At 51.1% G+C, this 20,669-nt stretch overlaps 3 protein-coding genes across 4 annotated transcripts in view; 2 read left to right on the top strand and 1 right to left on the bottom strand.

Annotated features, from left to right (window-relative positions):
• The window catches only part of SCAPER (S-phase cyclin A associated protein in the ER), a 137,808-nt gene extending 134,401 nt beyond the window's left edge, over positions 1 to 3,407 (top strand). For both annotated transcript variants that reach the window (XM_063169470.1, XM_063169471.1), the window contains exons 31-32: positions 1,343 to 1,394; positions 2,973 to 3,407. In XM_063169470.1, the coding sequence (XP_063025540.1) occupies positions 1,343 to 1,394; positions 2,973 to 3,067 (147 nt within the window). In that variant the 3' untranslated portion in view covers positions 3,068 to 3,407. The remainder of the gene's footprint in view (positions 1 to 1,342; positions 1,395 to 2,972) is intronic.
• A 2,159-nt stretch (positions 3,408 to 5,566) lies between these two features.
• Positions 5,567 to 8,195, bottom strand: ISL2 (ISL LIM homeobox 2). The gene is made up of 6 exons (XM_063169472.1): positions 8,138 to 8,195; positions 6,954 to 7,143; positions 6,503 to 6,762; positions 6,109 to 6,392; positions 5,853 to 6,023; positions 5,567 to 5,721 (listed from the first exon to the last, which is right to left on the bottom strand). The coding sequence occupies exons 1-6, from the start codon at positions 8,193 to 8,195 to the stop codon at positions 5,605 to 5,607; spliced, it is 1,080 nt and encodes a 359-aa protein (XP_063025542.1). The 3' UTR covers positions 5,567 to 5,604.
• Positions 8,196 to 17,346: 9,151 nt separating this feature from the next.
• The window catches only part of ETFA (electron transfer flavoprotein subunit alpha), a 29,080-nt gene continuing 25,757 nt past the window's right edge, over positions 17,347 to 20,669 (top strand). The window contains exon 1 of the mRNA XM_063169479.1: positions 17,347 to 17,389. Coding sequence (XP_063025549.1) covers positions 17,351 to 17,389 — 39 coding nt within the window. The 5' untranslated portion in view covers positions 17,347 to 17,350. The remainder of the gene's footprint in view (positions 17,390 to 20,669) is intronic.

Here is a 20,669-nt window from a genome sequence, read left to right on the forward strand (position 1 = left end):
GTAAGTACATTTATAAGGGTCAGCGTGTCACTAATACGATTTCCAGTTAGTTATATCCCAGGTGGCAAGTTCGTGTACTATGCCTGCAGGCTTTTAAAAAAAGGTGTTCTATTAAAATATGGAAGAGCTGTGTGTGCTGTGAAGTGTCCTGGCACTGCTGGCTTTGGTGGTCCTTCAGTATTTTGCCCGTTTTCAGTGCAATGCCGGTGTTGCACACGCACACACGGAGCGCGGTGCTGGCAGGACCCGAGGAATGCAGAGATCCCGCGCACGCAGGAGGGACTCGCTGCTCTACTTCTATTTCAACTCGCTGCTGTTTGTCAAGCAAATCTCTCATTTGCTTCGGTAGAACGTTTGGGAAAGACTGTTAAATGTTGGCCTGTGACTAGAAAATGAGATTCTTCCTTTGCCAGGGAACGCCAAAAGAAATCCTGTTTGCGTAAAAGTTTGGTGGTGTGTACGAATATAACACTTAAATACAGTGTGTTAAATGTGCAGCCAAAATCAAAGGAAGAGCATTTCTGCATTTTACAGCGCTCTCCCTACCGATAGATTTATTTCCATCAGCTGAAGTTTGCATCAGCCTGTTTATTTTTGTTACTTCTGTTTGGAGATGTGCAGGAATAAGTAGAAACATTCAGGAGTATCCACGATTTGCTGTGCTGTATCTTATCTCGGGTAATCCCTTCTTCACTATTCTGCTGGGTGGAGACTGCAGCAAAGGGCAGGATCTGTAGTGGGGAGCTGGCTGGTTCCAGACCAGGTCCGTACTGGCTCCGAGAATGCTGCACCCCAACACCCCACAGCAGCAGGATCACATAGTGCTCAATGCTGGGGGCACAGCTGGGACACACCTGGCTGCCAGGGACAGCAGCGCTGGGCAGCAACTCCACCTTCTCCCAGGAGATCAGCACCTCAGGCTCCCAGGTTGCTGGGAAGCACGGCCATTGCAATTGGGATCAGTCATGAATTTTGTAAGAGTGTATTTGGAGTAGAGAGCAAAGGTCTGAAACACCATTTGTTTTACAGAAACATTGCTATGGTTAAATGGCTAAATAAAAATCATAATAATAACTATTTCCTAAGAAGACGTTCACTAAAAATATATTTTTTGAAAACAGATACAAATAAATGTGTAAAAATCCACTGTAAATTACAGAATTTAAATGCTGATAGTACTGTGTTATGATATGTAGAAAACAAGCCAGAGTTTGTTAATTTGCAGATTACATGAAGTATTAGTATTTTTGAATGACTGTGAAGACTTTTGAATGTTGTTTTAATTCCTCAGATGTAAGATCTGAATACCTGATGTCTTTTTTTTGTTTGTTTTCCCCCACAGGATTTTGCCCAGAGCTCAGGCCAAATGGAAAATCAGTTATCTCAGCAGAGGGGTACGTTCCCTGCAGTGTAACAGAGTAACAACTGGGTAGCAAAATGTGTAGATACTGTGATTTAAGTTCCTTGAATCGGTGTGGCTGAGGAGGAATACAGTAAATGTACAGTTTGGGGTGGGCTCCCTGCCTCACATCCTGGCCTGCACATCCGTGTGTTCCAGCCCACTGCTCCTCTGTCAGGGATTCAGGCTGTTAATCTTTATTCAATGCTATGTGGTGTCGTGTCTTAAATGTGATACTGTACCTGCACATATTTAATTAGCTGACACAAAGGCTGCCTTCAAAAGTTTTAGGTTGCAGAAGTTACACAGCCATGCCAATACACTCAGGGAGCCAAAAATCTCTAAAATACTGTCCTGTAATTGTCCTTTAAAGTCTGTCAGTTTGCAGAAGAGTCGGGATTTTTTTTTCCCTCCTCAGTTATTATAAATATTATTTTAAATGCAGTCAACCTTTCTAGGCTAAACATTTGAAAGATTCTCAGCTGAGATGGCTGTTACTTGCTAAACACATCTGAAATTCAAGTGTTGATGGGCATCTGGTCTTGAGAACTGTGCATAAAATGCAATGCTCGGACAGTCATTTCTCCCTCATAAGTAGAAATCCACCACCATTTCTTAAGCATTTGCTAGGAGTTGAGTGGTTCTAGGTCTAAAGCGTCAAGTTTTTGTTTAAAAATAAGTTATAAAATGAAAGTAACTTTATGGACGTTGTTACTGTCAACATCAGACATCTCAGTCTGAAGCAGGCTCGTGCAGTGTCTGCAGCATCTACTTTCCAGGATTGTATTTTCATGAGATTCTTCTCAAGAAACATCTAAAATCCAAGTGGAAAACTTGCTTTTTATTTTCGCTATTCAAACTGGAGGAACTTTTAAACAAAAATGTGGTAACATTTGAATGTGATTTCTAAACATTCCCCAGTTGCAAAAAAGTTAACTTAATAGTAGTGTAGGCAGGATTATTTTTATCTCTTATATCACTTGAATGTGAAGGTTGGTGTCCCCCAAAAAAATGGGAATAGTAACACTGATGAGAATAAAACCTGAAAGCACAAACTTCGCAGTTGGGTGCTGTGTGGAGGGTCAGACCCTCAAACCTGGCATTGTGAAGTCCTGTCCACGTCACTGCACACTCTCAGTAGTGAAAGCTGCATTTGTGCTTGTGCTCTGAGCTCTGGGGAGTCAGGAACACAAGTCTTCTGCAGCCCTTTGTAGTAAAAAAAAGAAACTGCTGGGCAGAAAATGCCACTGAGGCTGCCCAGAGTATAACGAGGCTGAGTGGTGTGCCTGAGAACATGAAGTGTGCAAAGATGTAAAATGTTCTCTGCACAGGGCAGAGAGCCTGAGCAGCTAACGCATGGAAGCCTTTGCTCATCAGAGCCTCTGCTCCCATTCTTAAAGCCAAGCGTAGATGCCCTGAGCTCCACAGAAGTGTCACCCCACGGTCTGAGGAGATTTGGATACGGGGAGGGGAGTAAATCACCCAAATTGGCTGCACGTTCATTATTCTTGTTTTACTGCGTTCTTATCTTAAGAGGGAATAACTTGGTAATTTTATGTTCTGTCTTCAACAGAAAAATTTTTCAGTTCTCAAGATTATCTTGAGCTCTCCAACAGATTCCCCCGGCAGTCCTGGGAAGAAGCTCGACAGTTCTTCTTGAAAAAATAAGAGTTGTATTTAGCTTTTAAATCCCTAACATCGTCACACTGACCAGTTCCTGCTGACTACCTTCTTTAAAACGCTGTTCCAAAATGGTTTTGATACTCTAAATACTTATCCTATAGATATATAATTTGCACTATTTATATAAGTACTGTAGATACTTCCAAGTTCTGTTTTATAATTTTGATAATTTGAGTTTATTTCGTTCTTGTATCCAATGTCATGATTTTGGTGTTTTCTGCCCTGTGGTGGGACTTGCACTGCAGAACTGCTGAAATAAGGTTGCAAATAGAGAAAATATGTTCTATATATCTTGTAATAAAATAACTTATTCTGTCTTGTGTGATTCCTGTGTTAAAATCATCAGTATGTTTGAGTTACCATAAGCAACACGGTTCAGAAAGAGAGAAAAAAACCCTGATAAGATGTTTTGCTCGGTAATCAAGAGTCAATCAGAATCAAATCAAAGTAATTCGTCAGATCTGGCCCCGGGGAAAGTTTCCTTATCATTTTTTGGGTGATTGGGGATACGTCACCTAGGACAGATATTTTAGAGCTCATGCATTTTTAACGCCTCGCTCGGATCGAGCGGGGCCCGCGGAGCCCTCACGGCTCCGTGCGCGCGGGGGCTCCGCGCGCCGCCTCCGCCTGGGGCCGCTCCCGCGCGCGGCGGCGCTGAGGGGGCGCGCGGCGGCGCTGAGGGGGCGCGCGGCACCCCGGCCCTGCCCTGCGCTGCGCCGATCCCGGCCCGCGGGCACCGGCATCTCGGCCCGGGCAGGACGGGGGCCGAGACCGGTGCCCGAGCGAAGACCAGCACCGTGATCGCCACCGGCAGCGGAACGGTCCCTTCTCGGCGGCCCCAGCGCCGCCCGTAGCGGCCCGGCCCGGCCCGGCCCTGAGGCGAGCCACGCGCCGAGCTCCAGCCCGGCCCCGAGAGAACGCACCGAGCTCCAGCCCGACCCGGACGGAGCCAGGTAACGGCGGGGGCCCCGCGGTAGGGCTGGGAGGGCGGCAGGATGCCCATCCCCACCTGTCCCCAGCCGGGACAGCTCGTCCCGGCGGTGCAGAGCAGCCCCGGGCTGAGGCGGCCCCGCAGCCCGCACGGCTCCGTGCCCCCCGAGGGCAGCTCGCCCTGGGAGCCCGGTCCCTGCACTCGCTCCGCAGTCTGTCGGGGTGGTGGAGCCGCCGTGGCGCCGCGCTGCCCATCCCCTGCAGCCCGGAGGGCTCCGGTAGGGCCCGGCTCTCGCCTCGCTGCCCGGGGATGGGATAAGGGAGCGGCTCGCCGTGGTTTGAGCTTGGCCGGGCCTGCGGTCCCACGGGGAGCTGGCCCTGAGCGGCCCCGCGCGGGTAAGGGGGAGGGCGCGGGAGCTGGAGCGGCCCTGCCGCGCTCCCAGGTGATGCCAGAGGCAGATAAGGAGTCGCCGCCTGGGTCTGGACGGGGGAATGGAGAAGCTGAATAGTAGGGCTCGCCTCGCCGCCCCGGGGGAGCCCCGCCGCCCAGCCCCGCCACCCCCGGGAGGAGGCGAGGCAGCCCCGCACCGCGGCAGGTGCGGGCACGGCCGGGCGAGCCTGGGGGCTACTCCGAAAGGGAAACCTGCGCTCCGCCTTCCCGGCTATAAATAAGCGGGCCCGGTTCTGAAAGCCGATTAGCGCCGTGCGGTGAGGCCGTGGGGGAGAAGCCGGGGCTGTGCCCGTCCCGACCCGCTCTGTTCCGCTCCCCATCTGTAAGGCAGCGCCGCTCGGCACCTGGGGTACCCGTTCGCCACACTTAGGCGACTTTTTTTAGTTCGTTTTGGTCTTTTCGTTTAAAACCATTTTTGGTTTGTTTTGTTTTTTTTATTAAGTCCAAAATATTTAATCCCACTATTCAACCGCTGACTCTGACAATAAATAACAATAACTTACTTTTGATCGTTAAAGGCGCAAACAATCCGTCCTTCGTCCATTGATAACTTAACATTATTAGTACTGGTTTTCCCGTTAAAGTCTCGTTCCCGTGTCCCTTTTTTCCAGCGATCGTGGGGGGCCGGGCAGCGTGGCCCGAGTGAGGCATCGGTGTGAGATGAGGCTGGACGGCGCGGCTCCGCGGAGGAGGTCCAGGCCAGCTCCGCGGCCGCACGCCGGAGGAGTCTCTCCCCATTTTGTAGATTTTGGTTTTACTATTTATTTTTTCCTTTCAAAAGGAAAGAAAAGCCGTCCCCAGCTCAAACAGCGGGCGAGGAAGCCTGTCACTGTGCCGGGCTTCGGCGGGGAAATCCGAGTTTCTTTGGGGAAAAGAAACACCGAAATCCGCAGGGCAGAAAAAAAACCAAACCAAAACCACGAAAAAAACCAGGGCGGGGGCTCTCTCTCCGGTCTGGTGAAGGCAGCGAGGATCCCGGTGCTTTTTTGGCCGACAGTAACATATTTTTTGTTTGTTTTTAAATAAGAATAATTAAAAAACAAAGGCGTTTGTCCGGCGCTCTGGGAGCGGCCCGGGGCCGGGTGTCTCATGCAGGGAGCGCAGGCATGCGGAGGTCCCGCGGCGGGGCGGACCGGCCGCTTCACGTCTCGGCCGGGCTGGGTACCATGCTGTTGGGGGTGTCGGGGAGCTGGGAGGACAGCGAGGTCACGTCGCTGCCGGAGGAGGTGCCCAAGGAGCCGGACTCGGAGAAGGAGACCTGGGGGAGCAGCGTCTGTGAGGGCCTGGCAAGGTCGCCCCCTGCCCCGTCCCCCTCCCTCAGCAGCCGGGCCCGGCGGGCCGGCATCTGCCCGTGCCCTGCGGCCCGACGGACGGCCCGGCGCGGCTCACCAGCTGCTGGAAGGCGGCGGGCTGCTCCAGGTCGCTCTGCAGGGCGAACTCGCTGAGCGCCTTCCAGGGCGGCTGGTAGGTCTGGACCTCCACGGCGGTGCCCTGCACGGCGCTCTCGTGGCGGATGGGGCTGCCGGCCACGAGCGGAGTCCCGGTGAGGCCCTGCAGGCTCTGCGGGCACACGGGGATTCAGCGCGACCGCCGCCCGAGCCCCCCACCCACATCTCCCTCCCCGCCGGAGAGGACGGGCGCTCACCGTCTTGTCGCTGTGCTGCTGCTGCTGGAGCTGCTTCATGAGAATGGACTTTTTCTTGTCCTTGCAGCGCTTGTTCTGGAACCAGACGCGGATGACGCGGGGACTGAGCCCCGTCATTTCCACTAGCTGCTCCTTCATCAGGGCGTCGGGGCGCGGGTTGGCGGCGTAGCAGGTCCGCAGCGTGTGCAGCTGCTTCTCGTTCAGCACCGTCCGCACGCGGGTGGTCTTCTCCGCCGCCTTGTGCGCCGGCGGCCGCGGGGCGGGCGGCCGCCCGGGCACCGGCTCTGCGACGGGCGGGGAGGGCGCGCACCGTCAGCGCCGCCGCCCGCTCGCCCGCCGCAGCCCTCCCGACACCCTCCCCGCCCCGCCGCCCGCCCCGCCGGGGAGCCGGTACCTGCGAGGTGCGCGGCGGCGGCCGGCGGCAGCGCGGGGCTGCGCGGTCCGCGGGCTGCGGCGCCGTCGGGGGGCGGCCCGTGGTCGGCGCGGCAGAGCAGGTCGCGCTCCCGCAGGCAGAACTGGTCGCCGGGCAGGAGCTGGCGGCCGCAGGCGGCGCAGCGGAAGCACTCCAGGTGGTAGACGTGGTCGCGGGCGCGCATCACCAGGTCGCTGCTGCTGAACGCCGCCCGGCACTGGGCGCACTTGATGCCGAAGAGCCTGCGGGGACGCGACGCCGTCAGGGCCCGCGGCCGCACCGTCGGGGCGGCTCCAGGCGGTGCCGTGGGGCCGGGCAGCGGCCCAGAGTCGGGCTTTCGTTGGGGGAAATTCGGGGAGTTTAAGGGGCTTTAGTGCTTTTTCGGGTCTAGGTTATTTTTTTTTCTAACGAGCGCCGGCGCGTTCGGGGTCACCTGCTGTAATCCCGTTTGCAGTAGGCCTTGCCGTCGCGCAGGAAGCATGTGCAGGTCTCGTCCAGGGGCTGCCCGCACTCGGCGCACTTGAGGCAGGCGACGTGCCACTCCAGGTCCGGCGACACCCGCAGCAGGAAGGGGTCCTGGATGCGGCCCCCGCAGCCCGCGCACAGGGCCAGCCCCGGCCGCCCTGCCGGGAGCGAGCGGGGTACGGTCAGAGCCAGCAGTGTGCCGGAGCAGAGGTCAGCAATGAGGGAAAAGCACTTTTTCTTTTTTACACTTCATCCTTTTTTCTTATTCTGATTTTTTTGGGTTTTTTTTCCAAAAGAGGAAGAAAGAGAAATAAAGACAGACACACGGACTGGAAAGGATGGAAACATGAAAGGAGACAAATTAATACGGCCAGGAAAAGGGAAAAAAAAGAAAAAGAATGAGAGAAAGAAAAAAAAGACAGAAGCTTGAGCAAGGCAAATAAATGCAGAAAGACAGAGACGTAAAAGCAGAATTTTGGAAAAGGAATATAAAAGCAGAGATACAAAACCATTAAAACAACGGTTGAGGAAAACTTGAAAGAAATAAGGAAAGAAACGAAGAAAGAAGAAAGGAAAGAAAGAAGGAAAAAGAAACTAAAACAGAATGACGGAAGGAGATACAAAAGCATCGAAAACCCAGAGACGATTAAAATGGGAACATGGACAAATGAAAACAGTAAGAGACGTGGAATCAAAGAGATAGAAAGAGAAATAAAACTAAACAAGAACAGAAAGAAAATAATTTTTTTAAACGAAAAGAGAATTTTAAAAAAAGACAAACAAACACGAAAGAAATAAAGAAAGAAAAACGGTAACACGACCAAAGAAAGAAAGAAATAAAGGAAGAGCAGAGGGCAGCAGAGAAAGAAATGGAAACAGTCGAAAGAAATAAGCTCAGCGGCGCGGACAGCAGAAAGGACAGAGGGGCCGGGAAGCGCCGGGCACGAACGGGAATAGCGGCACCGGAGTTGACACGGGCCGAGCCCGCAGTCGCCCGCACCCTCCGAGGGGCCGCAGCCCTTCCCGGCGCTGTCAGCGCGCCCGGGGCCGCCGGTCCGCCCGACGGCAGCGGCGGCGAGGAGCTCGACCCGCAGGGTCCCGCGCACGCCCGCCCGCCCCGGCCCCGCGTTCCGCTGCGCTGCGCGCACTTACTCTTGGAGGGCTCCCCCATGGCGCCCGGGAGCGGCCGCGGGAGGAGGATGTCCACCATGCGGGCGGCCCCCTGCGCACCGGCAGCGATGCGGGATGCGGAGCCGCCGCTCCACCACTACCCGCGCGGCGCGGGGCGGGGGCCGCGCCCGCCCCCCCGGGCCCGCCCCGCCGGGCCGCGCCGTGATGTCAGCGCGCAGAGGCGCTGACCTCACCGCGCGGCCCCCGGAGGCGATTGGCGGCCGCGGGGAGAGCCCGCGGATTGGCGCTGCCGAACAATGGGCGCGCGGCGGGCGCGGAGCGGGGCGCACGCCCCGCGGGACCCGGCCCGGAGCCGCTCGACGCCGGCACTGACGGGACGCGCGGCCCCGCGCCCCGCGGGAGAAGCTCCTCCGCGCCCCGCGCTCCGGGACCCTCTGCCCCGCCCGCCGTACTGCGCCTCGGCCCTGCGCGCTCGGGGAACGGCGGCATCGGCAGCCCGAGGGGGAGATGCATTGTAGCTTTTTTCCCTCCTCTGTTTTCCCTGTTATTCTTCTTGACTTTTAGTTCGCCTAATTTTTTCTCCTTTGATTTCCCTCTTCCTTCTCTTTCTCTTCTCTTTTGCATTTTATTTCGTTGTTCTTTCCCCCGCGTTTCGGCGTGCCGCTGGCAGGTGCCCGCGGGCGGGCTCGGCGGGACAGTTCCGGCGCTGCGCACAGGCGCATCTCCGCGGCAGACGGGAAGGGGCTGCGCGGTGGACGCCGGCTCGACGCTGCGCACCCGCGGAGCAGTTCCCTGCTGAGGCCCGTGTGCGGGAGAGCCGCCCCTACGGACCCGAACAGAACCGACAGCATCGTCGGGGCGGCCGTGCCGGGCAGCAGTTGAAATTAGAGGAGACGAGTTGAAATTAGAGGAGAAAAATAGTATTTTACCGCATTTTCATGCGCCTGGTTCCATGCTGTTCCCGCAGCCGAACCTCTCCTGTTGCTTTTTTCTTCCTTCTGTTCTTTTCTCTTCCTTCTTTCCCCCCAGTCACCATGGGCTTCCCGTGCATTAGCAAAAAAATAGGGAAAGCACTTCCGTGGCCTTTGACTCAGCGTTAAATTCCCAAAGACTTTGCAGCACAGCAACACGAGTGTCTCATAAAGTCCAGGAAGGCTTAAATATGCGGGCATTGAGATTGCTGCTGTCTTGGGGCTTTGGTCCTTTCCTTCACTTCCACGTAATCACCTTTTTAATTTTATACGTGGAATTTGACAGGCATTTGCCAACCTATATGGCTCGGGCAGGACATGATGACTTTAGATGTTGGCTCAGGAAGGGCAGGCTGCGCTCGTTTTCCTCAGAGGAGGGAGGCGGGATGGGTTTTCCAGCTGAAGCACTTGTCTCTTGTGCTAGTCAGGCACCCTGCAGGTATGAAGCCCCAGAAGCTGGGGAGGGGGAGAGGACTCTTTGGATAAAGTGCCTCACTATTTGACCCGCTCTCCCAGCCTGGTCACAGCCCCTGCTACCCCTTTGAGGGCCCCAAATGTTGAAAGCAAGCTCTTAAATTTGTACCATAGCTGCAGGGAAAGGAGGGTGGATGGCATTTGAAGCCCCTGCTTCAGCAGGCACGCATGTCACCAAGGGAGATTCGGTATCCCTGCCTGCCCCTGCGTGTGCGGAGGTGCAGAGGGGCGGTGCAGCAGTGACATCCTCAGGGCAGGGTGAGCCCGTGTGTTCCTGCCTGTGTACCCTGCTCGGGGCTGCGCTCTGACTGCTGCCTGCCGCTAGCGCGGCTCGCTGGCCAGCGGCAGAGCTGGGTGGGGGGTGAGAGGTATGAAGGCATTTGGAAAAGTTTGGTTGGTTCTTCAAACTGGGGTCACTCCGAGGGGTAGGTGATGGGAACCTCTACAGCACCGTGGGGCACCACAGGTCCGTGCCTGGGCACCTGCAGAAAAGAGGGTACAGGAGGGTGACTTCAGCCTGAGCCAGAATTCAGGTTCCTGGGTGAGTCACTATCTGCATGTGTTAACAATAAAATGCAAAAATGTCGGAGTGATAGGAGAATGAGACATGTTTAAGAATACAGCAGCTTGGCAGGGATGCTCTGTGTTGCATCACCCTTTTCCCACTCGAGGGCAGGATCCTGTCTGCTCTCCCAAACCTCCCAGCAGTTTAGGAATTTGTAAAGTTACAGCTGAACCAACCAATCTTTTCCAAACCTATGGAAAGCTGTGCTGCAGTCACACCTGTATCTGAACGGAACAATGTGCTCACACCAGGCAGGTGTGGTTGGACTGGACTCACTTCCCAACAAGGCAGGTATGAGCAGGGTAGCAGTGCTGCACAGGCAGTTTAGTAGAAAAACAAAAAAAATTACTTGCTAGGAAAGTGTTGAAAGCCCTGCATCTCCTCTATGTGATACACAAAAAGCTTTAAAATTACTACAGGTAATGCCCTGAGGCATTGAACCAGCTTGATACTGCATGTTTTACAAACAGGTTAATTGCTGGTTCATCTGAGGGAGGGTAAGGGAAAGCACATCATAAAATGATGGAATAATTCAGTCCAGGAGGCACCTCTGGACCACCGTGTTCAGGTAACTTGGAAGTGCTGGAAGCATTTTCTAGTCAGAGCCAAGTGCAATCTCTCCTGTCACACCAATCACTCCTTGCTCTCCACCCAGTGCCAGAGATTCCAGCCTCTTCTGCAGCAGCTCTGGTTGGCTTTGGTGTGAGAGCTGGCAGGGGCTGCTGGCTGCAGGCTGAGCCTGCCCAAGGGTGCTCCCCTCTCTCTACAGAGCAGCTCTGGGGTTTGCTCCCAAATAGATGTACAAGTTCCCTCTAGAAGGCGGAAATGGTAACAAATTTTGTTTTTTGTTTGCAGCAGATTGCAAAGGCAGTAAATGCTGATTCTTTCAGAGCCAACCATGGATTAAGTCCATTATAAAATTAAAACAGATGGAACGCAATTTCACTTACATTACAAAAAAGGACAGGAACCATCTGCAATAAGATTTAGCATTGCAAAGCTATTGTTATCATGTTACCATTAAAACCTTTGATGAAGAGTTTTCTTTCTTTCACAAACTTCTTCACATGAAACAAATGTTTTATTTATCCATCTTCCTAAGATGGTCATATTTTATTAAAAAGATGATGTATCTCAAAAAACCTCCCTTGGTCCTAGCAGAATATGACAAAACAAAGAAATGTTGTAAAACTCCAAGACTGAGACACTGGGAGCTTCGATGGGGAAGATGTAGCAAAATGAGAATTCCCTATCCATTTTCCTTTAAAAAACATTTCCTTGTGTTTGGGCACAATGTCTGATACTGAAAATAGATAATTAATGAGATAATGGGATACTGCATGTCACCTCCTGTCCAATGGGATTATCTGATGGCTAATTATGGACAGATTGTGATTAATGTGATTATGGATTGGATATTAATCTGATTCTGGATTGATCTAGTTATGTTTTAGTCTGCTCCAAATGGTTAATTGGATCTGAGATAATAGAAATGCAGCTTGCACCAGATTTTGCCACATCAGTTGATGAAGTATCTTTTGATCTGGGTGGGTTGCGAACAATAAATTATTTACAGCTGTTGAGAAAATGACTCTTCCTTAGAATGTAGTCATTCATTTTATTTTCGAGAGCCTTTGAAAACAAAATCAATATCCTTTCTAAAAGGAGATGTTGACAAAAGAAAGGCACGTACATAACTCACAAACAAATGTGACGAAATTAAACAGTGGTTAACCCGGTGGCCTAATGTCTGGTGATGCATTTGAATTGCTATGTGGAGCTTTGGGCTCAATTCTTCTGAGACCAGCAGGGGTTGGGAGCATTGCAGGGGAACAGGGCCCAGCGCTGGGGAAAGTGGTGTTGCACAACAGCTACTGCCAGCCCTGCTAGTGATTAAGAGTCAGCCATGGTAACATGGCAAAGGGAGCCCTTGCCATTTTTCCCCTCCGGATAAGAAAGATTCAGAAAGTTCATGAGTGCAGAAAAGACTTATTGGCCCATCTCCTCTGGTCTCCTTCATACCAGACCATGCAATTGGACACAGAAACATTCTTTTTTTCCCCTCAAAATGAGCCTGTTAATTTATGGTTGACCTCAGTCATCTCTTCCAGAGATGCATCTGGTCTTGGTGTCACCTGCCAGTGCAGGAGAGGCTGCCTTGCTCTCACATCCTGCCTGTTAACTACTTTCACTGGAAGGGACACCTAAGTGTATAGTTTAGGTTCAATCCCCAGACAGTGGATCTTGTTATGCTGTTATCTGCAGGATTAAAGGCAGTGGGTAAATTGCAGACTTTGTAGACTTCATCTTAGACTTCGTGATAGGGCAAGCAGAAGGTACATTACCCTTTGTCACCAGGTGCTAGAAGTGGCAGGTAACTCACCAGAAGGTTCTCCTCCCTAATGGGCTCCACAATAAAAACATCAATAAAAATATCAAAAATCAAGCAGGTTCCAAAACACTGAAAACAAGGCCTGCTGCAGCTCTGTGCTTACACAAAAGTGCTATTGACTGAGCTGAAACAGAAAGAAAAAAAGAAAAAAGCAGCTTTCCTTGAAAAGTCCTTAGAGGCAGAGGAAGAGCTTTTCCCCTGGAGTGGCTGTTCCTGCTGCTGCAGGAATGGCTTGGGCTGGTGTGAGTGGGAATACAGTGGCATCTGGATTCCTTACCAGCAGCGTAATGGGCAAAAAAACACAGCTACCCCTTTAAAAATATTGCTGGTACAACCTGTCAGAGAATTTTACACATATCTGCCATTAAAAACAAGGTGAGCTTCATGGCAGAAGGAGCTTGGCAGGTCATAAAACCCCATCCAGGGGTCTGCACTGGGAGGGCAGCAGAGCTCTTCTCACCAGCACTGCTTCTCTTGTCCTCCACAAACCACCATCACTCCTGGGCAGGACAAGTTGCCTTCCAAGGTAACCTGAGCCTTTGCTTTCAGAAAGTTATGAGGGTCCCATCTTGCCTGTGAGCTTGGTAGAAAGGGTTTCTTGAACTTCTCGGGTGATCTTGTTCTTTAGGAATATGCAGACTGATGTTACTTCCAGGTTCCTTTCTTACCCAACTGGTACATGGAAATCATTAGCAAGGGAGAGTAATTAATAGAAAAGATAAAATACCTGTCTGTGGTTTTGTAGGCTCAGTATTAGAAGGTTGTCCCTGCCATGGGGTACCTTTGGGGGAGCTCTTTCCTCTGTCCTGCACTTTGTAAACAGGGCTTGTGGCATTGTCCCCTTCCAAAGGCTTCCATAAGGCCTCATGAAAGAGCAGCTGCTGCTCTGAGCCATGCAGGTGAGTGGCTGTAAGGTGATCTGAGCAGAGCACTGAGCACACCTGTGGTGGGCTATTAGCAAGGACCTTCAATGTCAGATGTGGAGATGAGCCTTTGTGCCCGTGCTGATGAGGGGCAGAGGGCAGGGCTCTGGGGACACACGTCCCTCCTTGTGTGCACTCCTGAGGGGGTGAGGGGTCATTGGCAACATCCTGGGGTGGCTGAACCACTCGGACCCTGGGAGCTCACAGCACTTGGGCACAAAATATTTCAGCAGCAGAAACCTCTCCTGCTGCTGCTTCCAAGGTGGGTGTTAGTCCTGTCCAGTGCTGGGCTGTGGGTCCTGTCCATTGGTTTGGGGGCCCTGCTGAGCTGTCAGCAGGTTGCAGTTGCTTTAACGTTATTGGATTTTGACAGATTAGGAGGCGAATCCTTTCGTGTGCTGGGGAAGCTTCCCAAATGAAGCTCTTTTAATTTATCTGAGTCAGCTATCCCCAGGGTGATTGCAGGAGGAGTAAGCTAAGGATGACCTGTGACAGAGGGGACCATCATAGCAGTAATAAAAAAAAATTCCTGCTCTTCACTAAATCCCTTAGTCATGAGGCTGTATTAGCTGGATTCCATATGTTTTAATTAGGAATTATGTATTTTAGGAAAACCAAAATCCGATTCTAGGGAAGACATCATTACATATTTGTAATGGTCCTTGGTTCATTTGGCATCTGTAGAGCTATCAGTACAGGTACCTCTACTTGTTTGCGACCATATTTTTAAAAGTTTGAATAATCTATGTTATTACTTTTTTCTTTTCCCCAATCCCAATAGTGTGAAAAAATGTAATTCTCTTTCCAATGCAGAAATTAGGTCAGCAGATCCTAATGAAATAATCCTGGATAACAATGCACCATACAAGGATCTGCTTCCACTAATTAATGACTAATTTTTCTTTCAAAGTACAAAGTAGTAACTTCTGCCTGTAGTGGACAGTGATTCTACTTCAGTGGCATCTGTTTGTTGCATGTTTTCCATTTCTATTATTGTCATGGGAAGGTCAAATAGAAAAAAGCTTTTTGCCATGGTTCAGCTTGTATGGATCATGCTGATATAATCCCTACCTGATTACAGTTATAAGCTCCTAAAACACTGGCCATAAGTGATAAAGACTTCCTTTGTGCTTCAAGCTGTAATCCGCATCAAGCCAGTTTCAATAAGGATTTGTGCATCTGAAGTGTTGCTGAGGATTGGAATCAAAATTATAAACAGAAAATATAATAAAATGCCTGTCATGTCTCTGAATTGGGGATGCTACCCCTGAAATCTGACCTGAAGAACAGCAATATCACTCTGCTCATGAAAATATGATGTGTGTGCTATGAAGCCAGACACACAGCAAATGGATCAATTTATTATTGGCTGTGATGCATTTAGTTAATTTTGATAGTAGCTCACTTTTGTTTTAGTGTGAGGCAGTAAAGCCCCAACTTGAACGAGATCACTTTGTTTATTCTTGGTTTATTTTGGTTTGGGGTTTTTAGGCGTATGTTTGTTGTAAAGATTTCATCCACATGAGATGTGCAGGTTGGAAGCTTAGTTTTGGAGCCTAAAATAGGATTATGAAATTACATGCCATGCTTTTAATGAGTAAAACACCCCAATTAAAAAGACATAATGGGCAAATTAAGGTTGCCTAGGATGTTCTTATTGTGCCTTTGCTGTTGCATTTGTTGGATTACCTAGGGTACAGGAAGGGATTTCTATATGTATAAAACTCCACATCTCTGAAGAGTTACACTTCACCTTAACCATTATTCAAACTGGTGATAAAGAGCTACAGCAAATATTAATCTTCTTTTTAAACCCCTCCCAGGGTACTGTGGCTTCTGCAAAACCTTTCCCCCCCTCATCCTTATATAAACAATTTTTTTATTCACTTGGTCATTTGCACAGACAGACGATGCACAGGCAGCTCCAAACACTCATTTTGTTTTCTTCCTTTTTTGGGGACTGAAGGGTGGAGCCAGACCAGGCAGAAGTCAGAGCAGCCCCGGAGCTACTTTAATCCATATAATCGGGCACAGGCCCCAAAGGAGGTTTGCCCCCTCCTTTAGCTCTTCCCTTCACAGCCCTCCTTTGGGGCTTGAGGAGTTAAGGCTCTGCTCTGGGGCCAGGGAGCTGTAATATGCAGGACAGCTGCTTTTCTTCTGTTCTAGAGACATTTGAGACGAAGTAAATGGACCATTTAGATGCTTGAGTTGCTGGACCTGGTTAGCATTTGCTGTAAAGCAGCACTTTTTGGCATCTGATGTGAAAATCACATGGCAGAATAAATTTAAAAGGTGATCCTGTGCCAAGACTGTGGCAAAGTCGAAGAGCCTTTTTGATCTCTCTGCCTTTTGCCTTCTTATGCAGCGACCCAGCAATGCAGAACGAATCACTGATGTGCTGAAGATCACTGCCGATTCTTGGAGGAGCAATCCGATGGCCATAATTGCTGGGGGCAGGGGGGATGTTTGGGGTTTTTTTACACTCTAAACCACCTCAGGATGGGAAGAAACTGCATTAGTGGCCCACTATCTTGTGATTTCTGGGATGGGAATTCCATCCTGGACCATCCCAAATCCATGTGTTCTTGGGGCTCCTGGGCTGGCAGGACCCAGTTGCTCCAGTGCGGCAGCTCCTGCCAGCTTCTCCAGGACATCAGGTTTTCAGAGAGCCATAGTGCACAGTAGCACAGTGAATTTGGTCTGAAACATTTTGCTTCATTGATTTTTAAATCCCTCTCCTTACCACCCAGAAAAAAGTACAGACGTATGGAAAAACAGCAAGTCTCAGTCTGGTCCCTGGAGCACCCCGCTGCCATGTAAGGGGCAGGCACAAGATGTCTTGCCTTGGTTCTGGGAAATCAGAAAAAAATAAAATAGATCTATAAATTATTCAGAGCTCATGAGCTATTGCCTAATGTTGCTTGGGGCCAAGCACAGGGGTGTGGGTGAGGCAGCCAGAAATCTGTCGTGGTGAGAAGATGCCATCCGGGGCTCATGGTACCTGACTGGTCTTTGAAGTTTAGGTGTGGTTTGGACAGCTGGTGGGGCGCGACATTTGGGAAGCACGGTGACATCTGGCCTTTCGAGCGTGCCCCGCACTCCGTCCCTACATGATCCGTCCTGCCTTTGCTGCGCCCGCGGTGTGGGGAGCGCGGCCGGGGGATCTGGCAGCGCACGGGCAGCCGCAGGCGGGGCCGGAGTCTCCCGGCTGCTGTCGGCTCCACAGCCGTAAATTAAATAAGACTTCTCCTTTCTCCTCGCAAGGCACATTTCATTGGCTTAGGATAGGATCTGGCAAGGAGCACCGGCATTTGAAGGCATAACTCTGCTCTCTGATGTTTTCTTCTCTTTCAAGGCCGTAACCCTTTGCGGAAACAGTTCGGGGGATCCGCGCAAAGGCGGCCGGGGGAGGCCGGCGCTGGTACCAGGTCAGTTTAGGCTGGAAGGGCTCCGCTCCCCTCGAGGCGCTCGGCGGGAGCGGGACGGGCCCCCTACGGCAGCGGCAACTCCGCTCTTGCACTGCAGTACGGCCGGGACCGTGCGGGGCGGGCGGATACAGCCAGCCGCGCCGCGGGACGGAGCCGGCTGTACCGGGCAGCGGTGCAGGGGCCAGCCGGCTGTGCGGGGGGACAGCGGGCGGTGCTGGGGACACAGCCATTAGTGCGAGGGAACGCAGTCGGCAGTACGGGTGTCAGCGGACCGTGCCGGGCGGAGCGGGGGAGGACAGCGGGACAGGACAGCCGGGCGGTGCGGGCCGTGCCGGGCTCAGCGCGCCCCGCTCCGCGCTCTCCGCTCCGTTCCGCCCGCGCCGCCGCTGCCGCGCATTGGCCCGGCGCTCGGTCCAATGGGGCGGCGGGGCGGGGCCGGCGCGGCTCTCGCGAGAGCGGCGCCGTGCGGGCCGGCGGAACCATGTTGCGGGCGGTGGCGGCGCAGCGGCTGCGGCGGGCGGTGAGTGCGGGGCGAGCCCCGGGCCGCGCACCGAGCACCGGGCGGGGCCTTCCCGCCGCCCCGGCCGGGCGGGCCCTGCCCTGTGGGGCGAAGGGGGCGCGGGGCGGGGCGCGGGCCGAGCTCCTCCCGCCCGGCAGCGGTGGTCGAGGGGATCTCTGAGAGGCGAGCGCCCCGCGCTCCGGGCTCGGACTTCTCGGCTGGACTCCCCTCCCACTCCGTCTGTTAAAAATAAAGTTTCCGAGTGGACACAGGGTGTTCCACAAGGCCTTCCAGCGGTCCCGGTAGGCAGGAGTTGCGGATTGCTGTCCCGTGTGGAAAGCTAACGTAGGTGTCGGGGAAAACCTGAACTTCTGGCAGTGCTCGCTCTCATCCACCCTTGAGCAGCACAAGCTGAGCAACAGGTGGTCAAGACTTCTAAAGTTTGTTACTGTAAACTCTTAAGAATACTAGAAGAATATTAGTGCCTCAATGAGAGGTTTTCTGCAGTATTGCAGTTAATCCACCGTTTTCAGTCACACCTGTGCAAAAATGTGATTGCCTTAATGATCACAACTTGTGGATGAAGCTAATGCAAAGCACCTGTTGCTTCTCCGGTTTGACCTTCATATTGCTCAGCTGGGAGGAGTGCTGGGCTGTTGGAAGGCCATTTGCTGCTTGGTGTGTCATCGTGGCTGTGTTACCAAGGTCGAGGTGAACTCAAGGTTAATTGGGGTAGATGATTGATGAGATGTCCCCGAATATCTGTTCAGTCTCTCACTGTGCACTAGGAGATAGCACCTCCACTAGAACTGTGTATAAATAGTCCTTGTAAACAACTTTGAGTCTTGCAAGTCTCTTTTTGACCTCTTCAAGGCTTTTACACGTACTACAGTTCAGTATAGCTCTAAAATAGTAGTTATGCATATATTAAGTGGTGTCAGGTGATAAAAATCTCTCAAAAGAAGAGCAAAGGTAGAGAGGTCAGACATGATTGAATTAATCAGAAAATTCTTACTGTTGTAATCACGGGCACGTTTCAGTTGTTAGGCTGCAGGCTTTGTAGAGCAAAGGTCTCAGTGATCTCTGAATCATATGGTACTGCTGTGTAAATAGTAATTTACCCACATGCTCACTGCACAGTTCAGTTCTGTGCCTGGACGTGTGAGTTCAGCTGCTTGGTTTTCAGCCATACACATCTAAACTAGTAACTTTATAGAATAAAGCCAGTAAAACATCGTGTGCATCTTTAGTGTGTGTGTAACAATGTAGTCTGTGACAGAAGTGAAACAAACTCACAGGTTGTTTTTGTTTACCTTTCTAAAGTGCAAAGTTTAGCCCTGCTGACTTCAGCTCAATGGTGAGTGTAGTCAAGAGAAAAAGATGAGACAAACCTGTGAAGTATGAGCAGGAAGGAAAGTTGAATTTCTGTGCAACTTAAAGATAGGAGTACTGAGGAGCAGTGAGACTGCAAGTGCACAAAAACATGGTGTAGAGGTGGGAATAAGCGATTTAGGGACTTCCCTGTGTTGTATTTCAAAATAGCTTTGTTGATTTTTATTATTGGTTTGCAAGGGGTGTATTTGGAAAAGTTTATTGTGTATTTCATCTTTCTCTTGCTGCTTCAATCCCTTTGTAATATTAAATCTTTATTATGATTGCCAAATCCTTTTTGCAAAGTGGTTTTATTTTTTTATCGTTGTTCTTTGCTGCAGTTATAGCTCCTTTTTAATTCAGATGCCTTTAGTGTTTCCTGGAGTTATAGAGCTGTCTTTTAGACCTCAGGTTATGTAAGTATATGCTTGAGTTTCCTTCTCTCTCTGAGTTTTCCAGATTTATTTAGTTAAAGTTTTACAGCTACAAGATTGTGTCTCAATAGAATTAGGTATTGCCATGAGGTTTAGGAATGTGGCCTTTATCTTTAGTAATACCCCAGTTCCTAGTTTCTGGAGTTCTTTCTTGGGAAGTTTGCCCTGTGTTAATTGGTTCTCCATGAGATCCACAATTCCTAATAAGCAGTTTTAAAATTTTAGGTTCTGGCCAGTTTGCTTTTACAGCTAAGAAAATCAGCTCTAGAGATACCTTTTAGGTCTGGTTGTTTAGGTGCTCTGCCTTGTGAATGTCTGTTTTGGTTTTGTTCCTGTAACTTCCAGTGGCTCTCCTAAAGAGAAACAACCTTCATTTTCCCACGTGAAGTTTCTAGCACCCTGTGTCTTATTGATGCATATTTGGAGCATGGGGCCATGTAGAATTCACCTGCTGCATCTCTGGCATTCCTTGGAACAACTTTTTGGCTGACTCATCTCATGTTGCTGTGCCTGCCACATGCTTTGGTTGGTGCTGCTTTCCCAGTCCCGGTGTTGTTAATGAGTGTCCTTGGAGCAGGCTGCCAGCAGAGGCCACGGCTGCTGCACACCCATCTCACCAAGCAGCAAGCACAGATTTACCACACCTCCCTCTGGGTTTTCCAGCTCTTGATGCAGCTGTTTTTTTAGCATACAAGCAGCAAATCTGTGTGTAAGAGGTGCTGGGCACGTGTGCTGTTCAGGTGGCCTGTGTGTGTGTGCTGGCAGACCAAGAGATGCTCAGTTTGCAGTGGCTTTGTGTGGAGAGCAGATCCCCTGTGCCCATTCAGTGGGTCCTGGATGTGTGTGCTCTTGGCTTCACTGTGCACCTTTACTGGGTGTGCCCACATTGCTGATGTTCCACTGTGACAGTAGCAGGGACCAATATCTGGTATTTTGTCTGCAGTCTAGAAATCCACATATTGTACTTGGAGTTTTTTGTGCTCTGGTTGGGAAATATTGATGGATTCCTCAATGGGGAACAATACAGTGTTTTGGGGAAACTTGAGACAATCAGTGCAGTGAATCTGTGGCTATTTTGCAAGTGAATTAATTGATCACTACTGCACATCTGAGTTAATCTTAGCAACTTTTAAATATCTGGAAGTCAGAGGCCATGTTGGCTCTACATTAAATATTGGGAGGGAAGGGGAAGTTGGAAATTCTGGGTGGTTTTCATTCACCAATGTTAGTTTTGGTATAAACTGAGTCACTGTCCAGAGTTCCACCAGAGAGGAGGTGCAGATGTTTCTGCTGTAGAGGAAACATGAGGTGTGTAGCTGTGATTTGTACTTAAACCTGAGGAAAAGAAACTTCTCAGTTCTACCTCCCTGTTGCTGGGGTGTCATTACCTGCTGTCATGCTGCAGAAGCTACTCAGGTGCCCAAGCTGGTGGGATGTTTATCTGGAGGTGATTTCTGTGGGTAGTCTCATTTTCCAGAGCTTGGTTTTCACCAGGA

Source organism: Melospiza melodia, chromosome 15, assembly GCF_035770615.1.
Source record: "Melospiza melodia melodia isolate bMelMel2 chromosome 15, bMelMel2.pri, whole genome shotgun sequence".
In the NCBI taxonomy this organism is placed as follows: Eukaryota; Metazoa; Chordata; class Aves; order Passeriformes; family Passerellidae; genus Melospiza; species Melospiza melodia.

Excerpts from the sequence above, each read along its gene's own strand:
- ISL2 (XM_063169472.1), bottom strand. The coding sequence starts at position 8,195 with ATGGTGGACATCCTCCTCCCGCGGCCGCTCCCGGGCGCCATGGGGGAG. Across the intron at positions 7,144-8,137 it reads CATGGGGGAGCCCTCCAAGA|GGCGGCCGGGGCTGGCCCTG; the intron begins GTAAGTGCGCGC and ends CGCTCCCGGCAG. Across the intron at positions 6,024-6,108 it reads AGCAGCACAGCGACAAGACG|AGCCTGCAGGGCCTCACCGG; the intron begins GTGAGCGCCCGT and ends GTGTGCCCGCAG.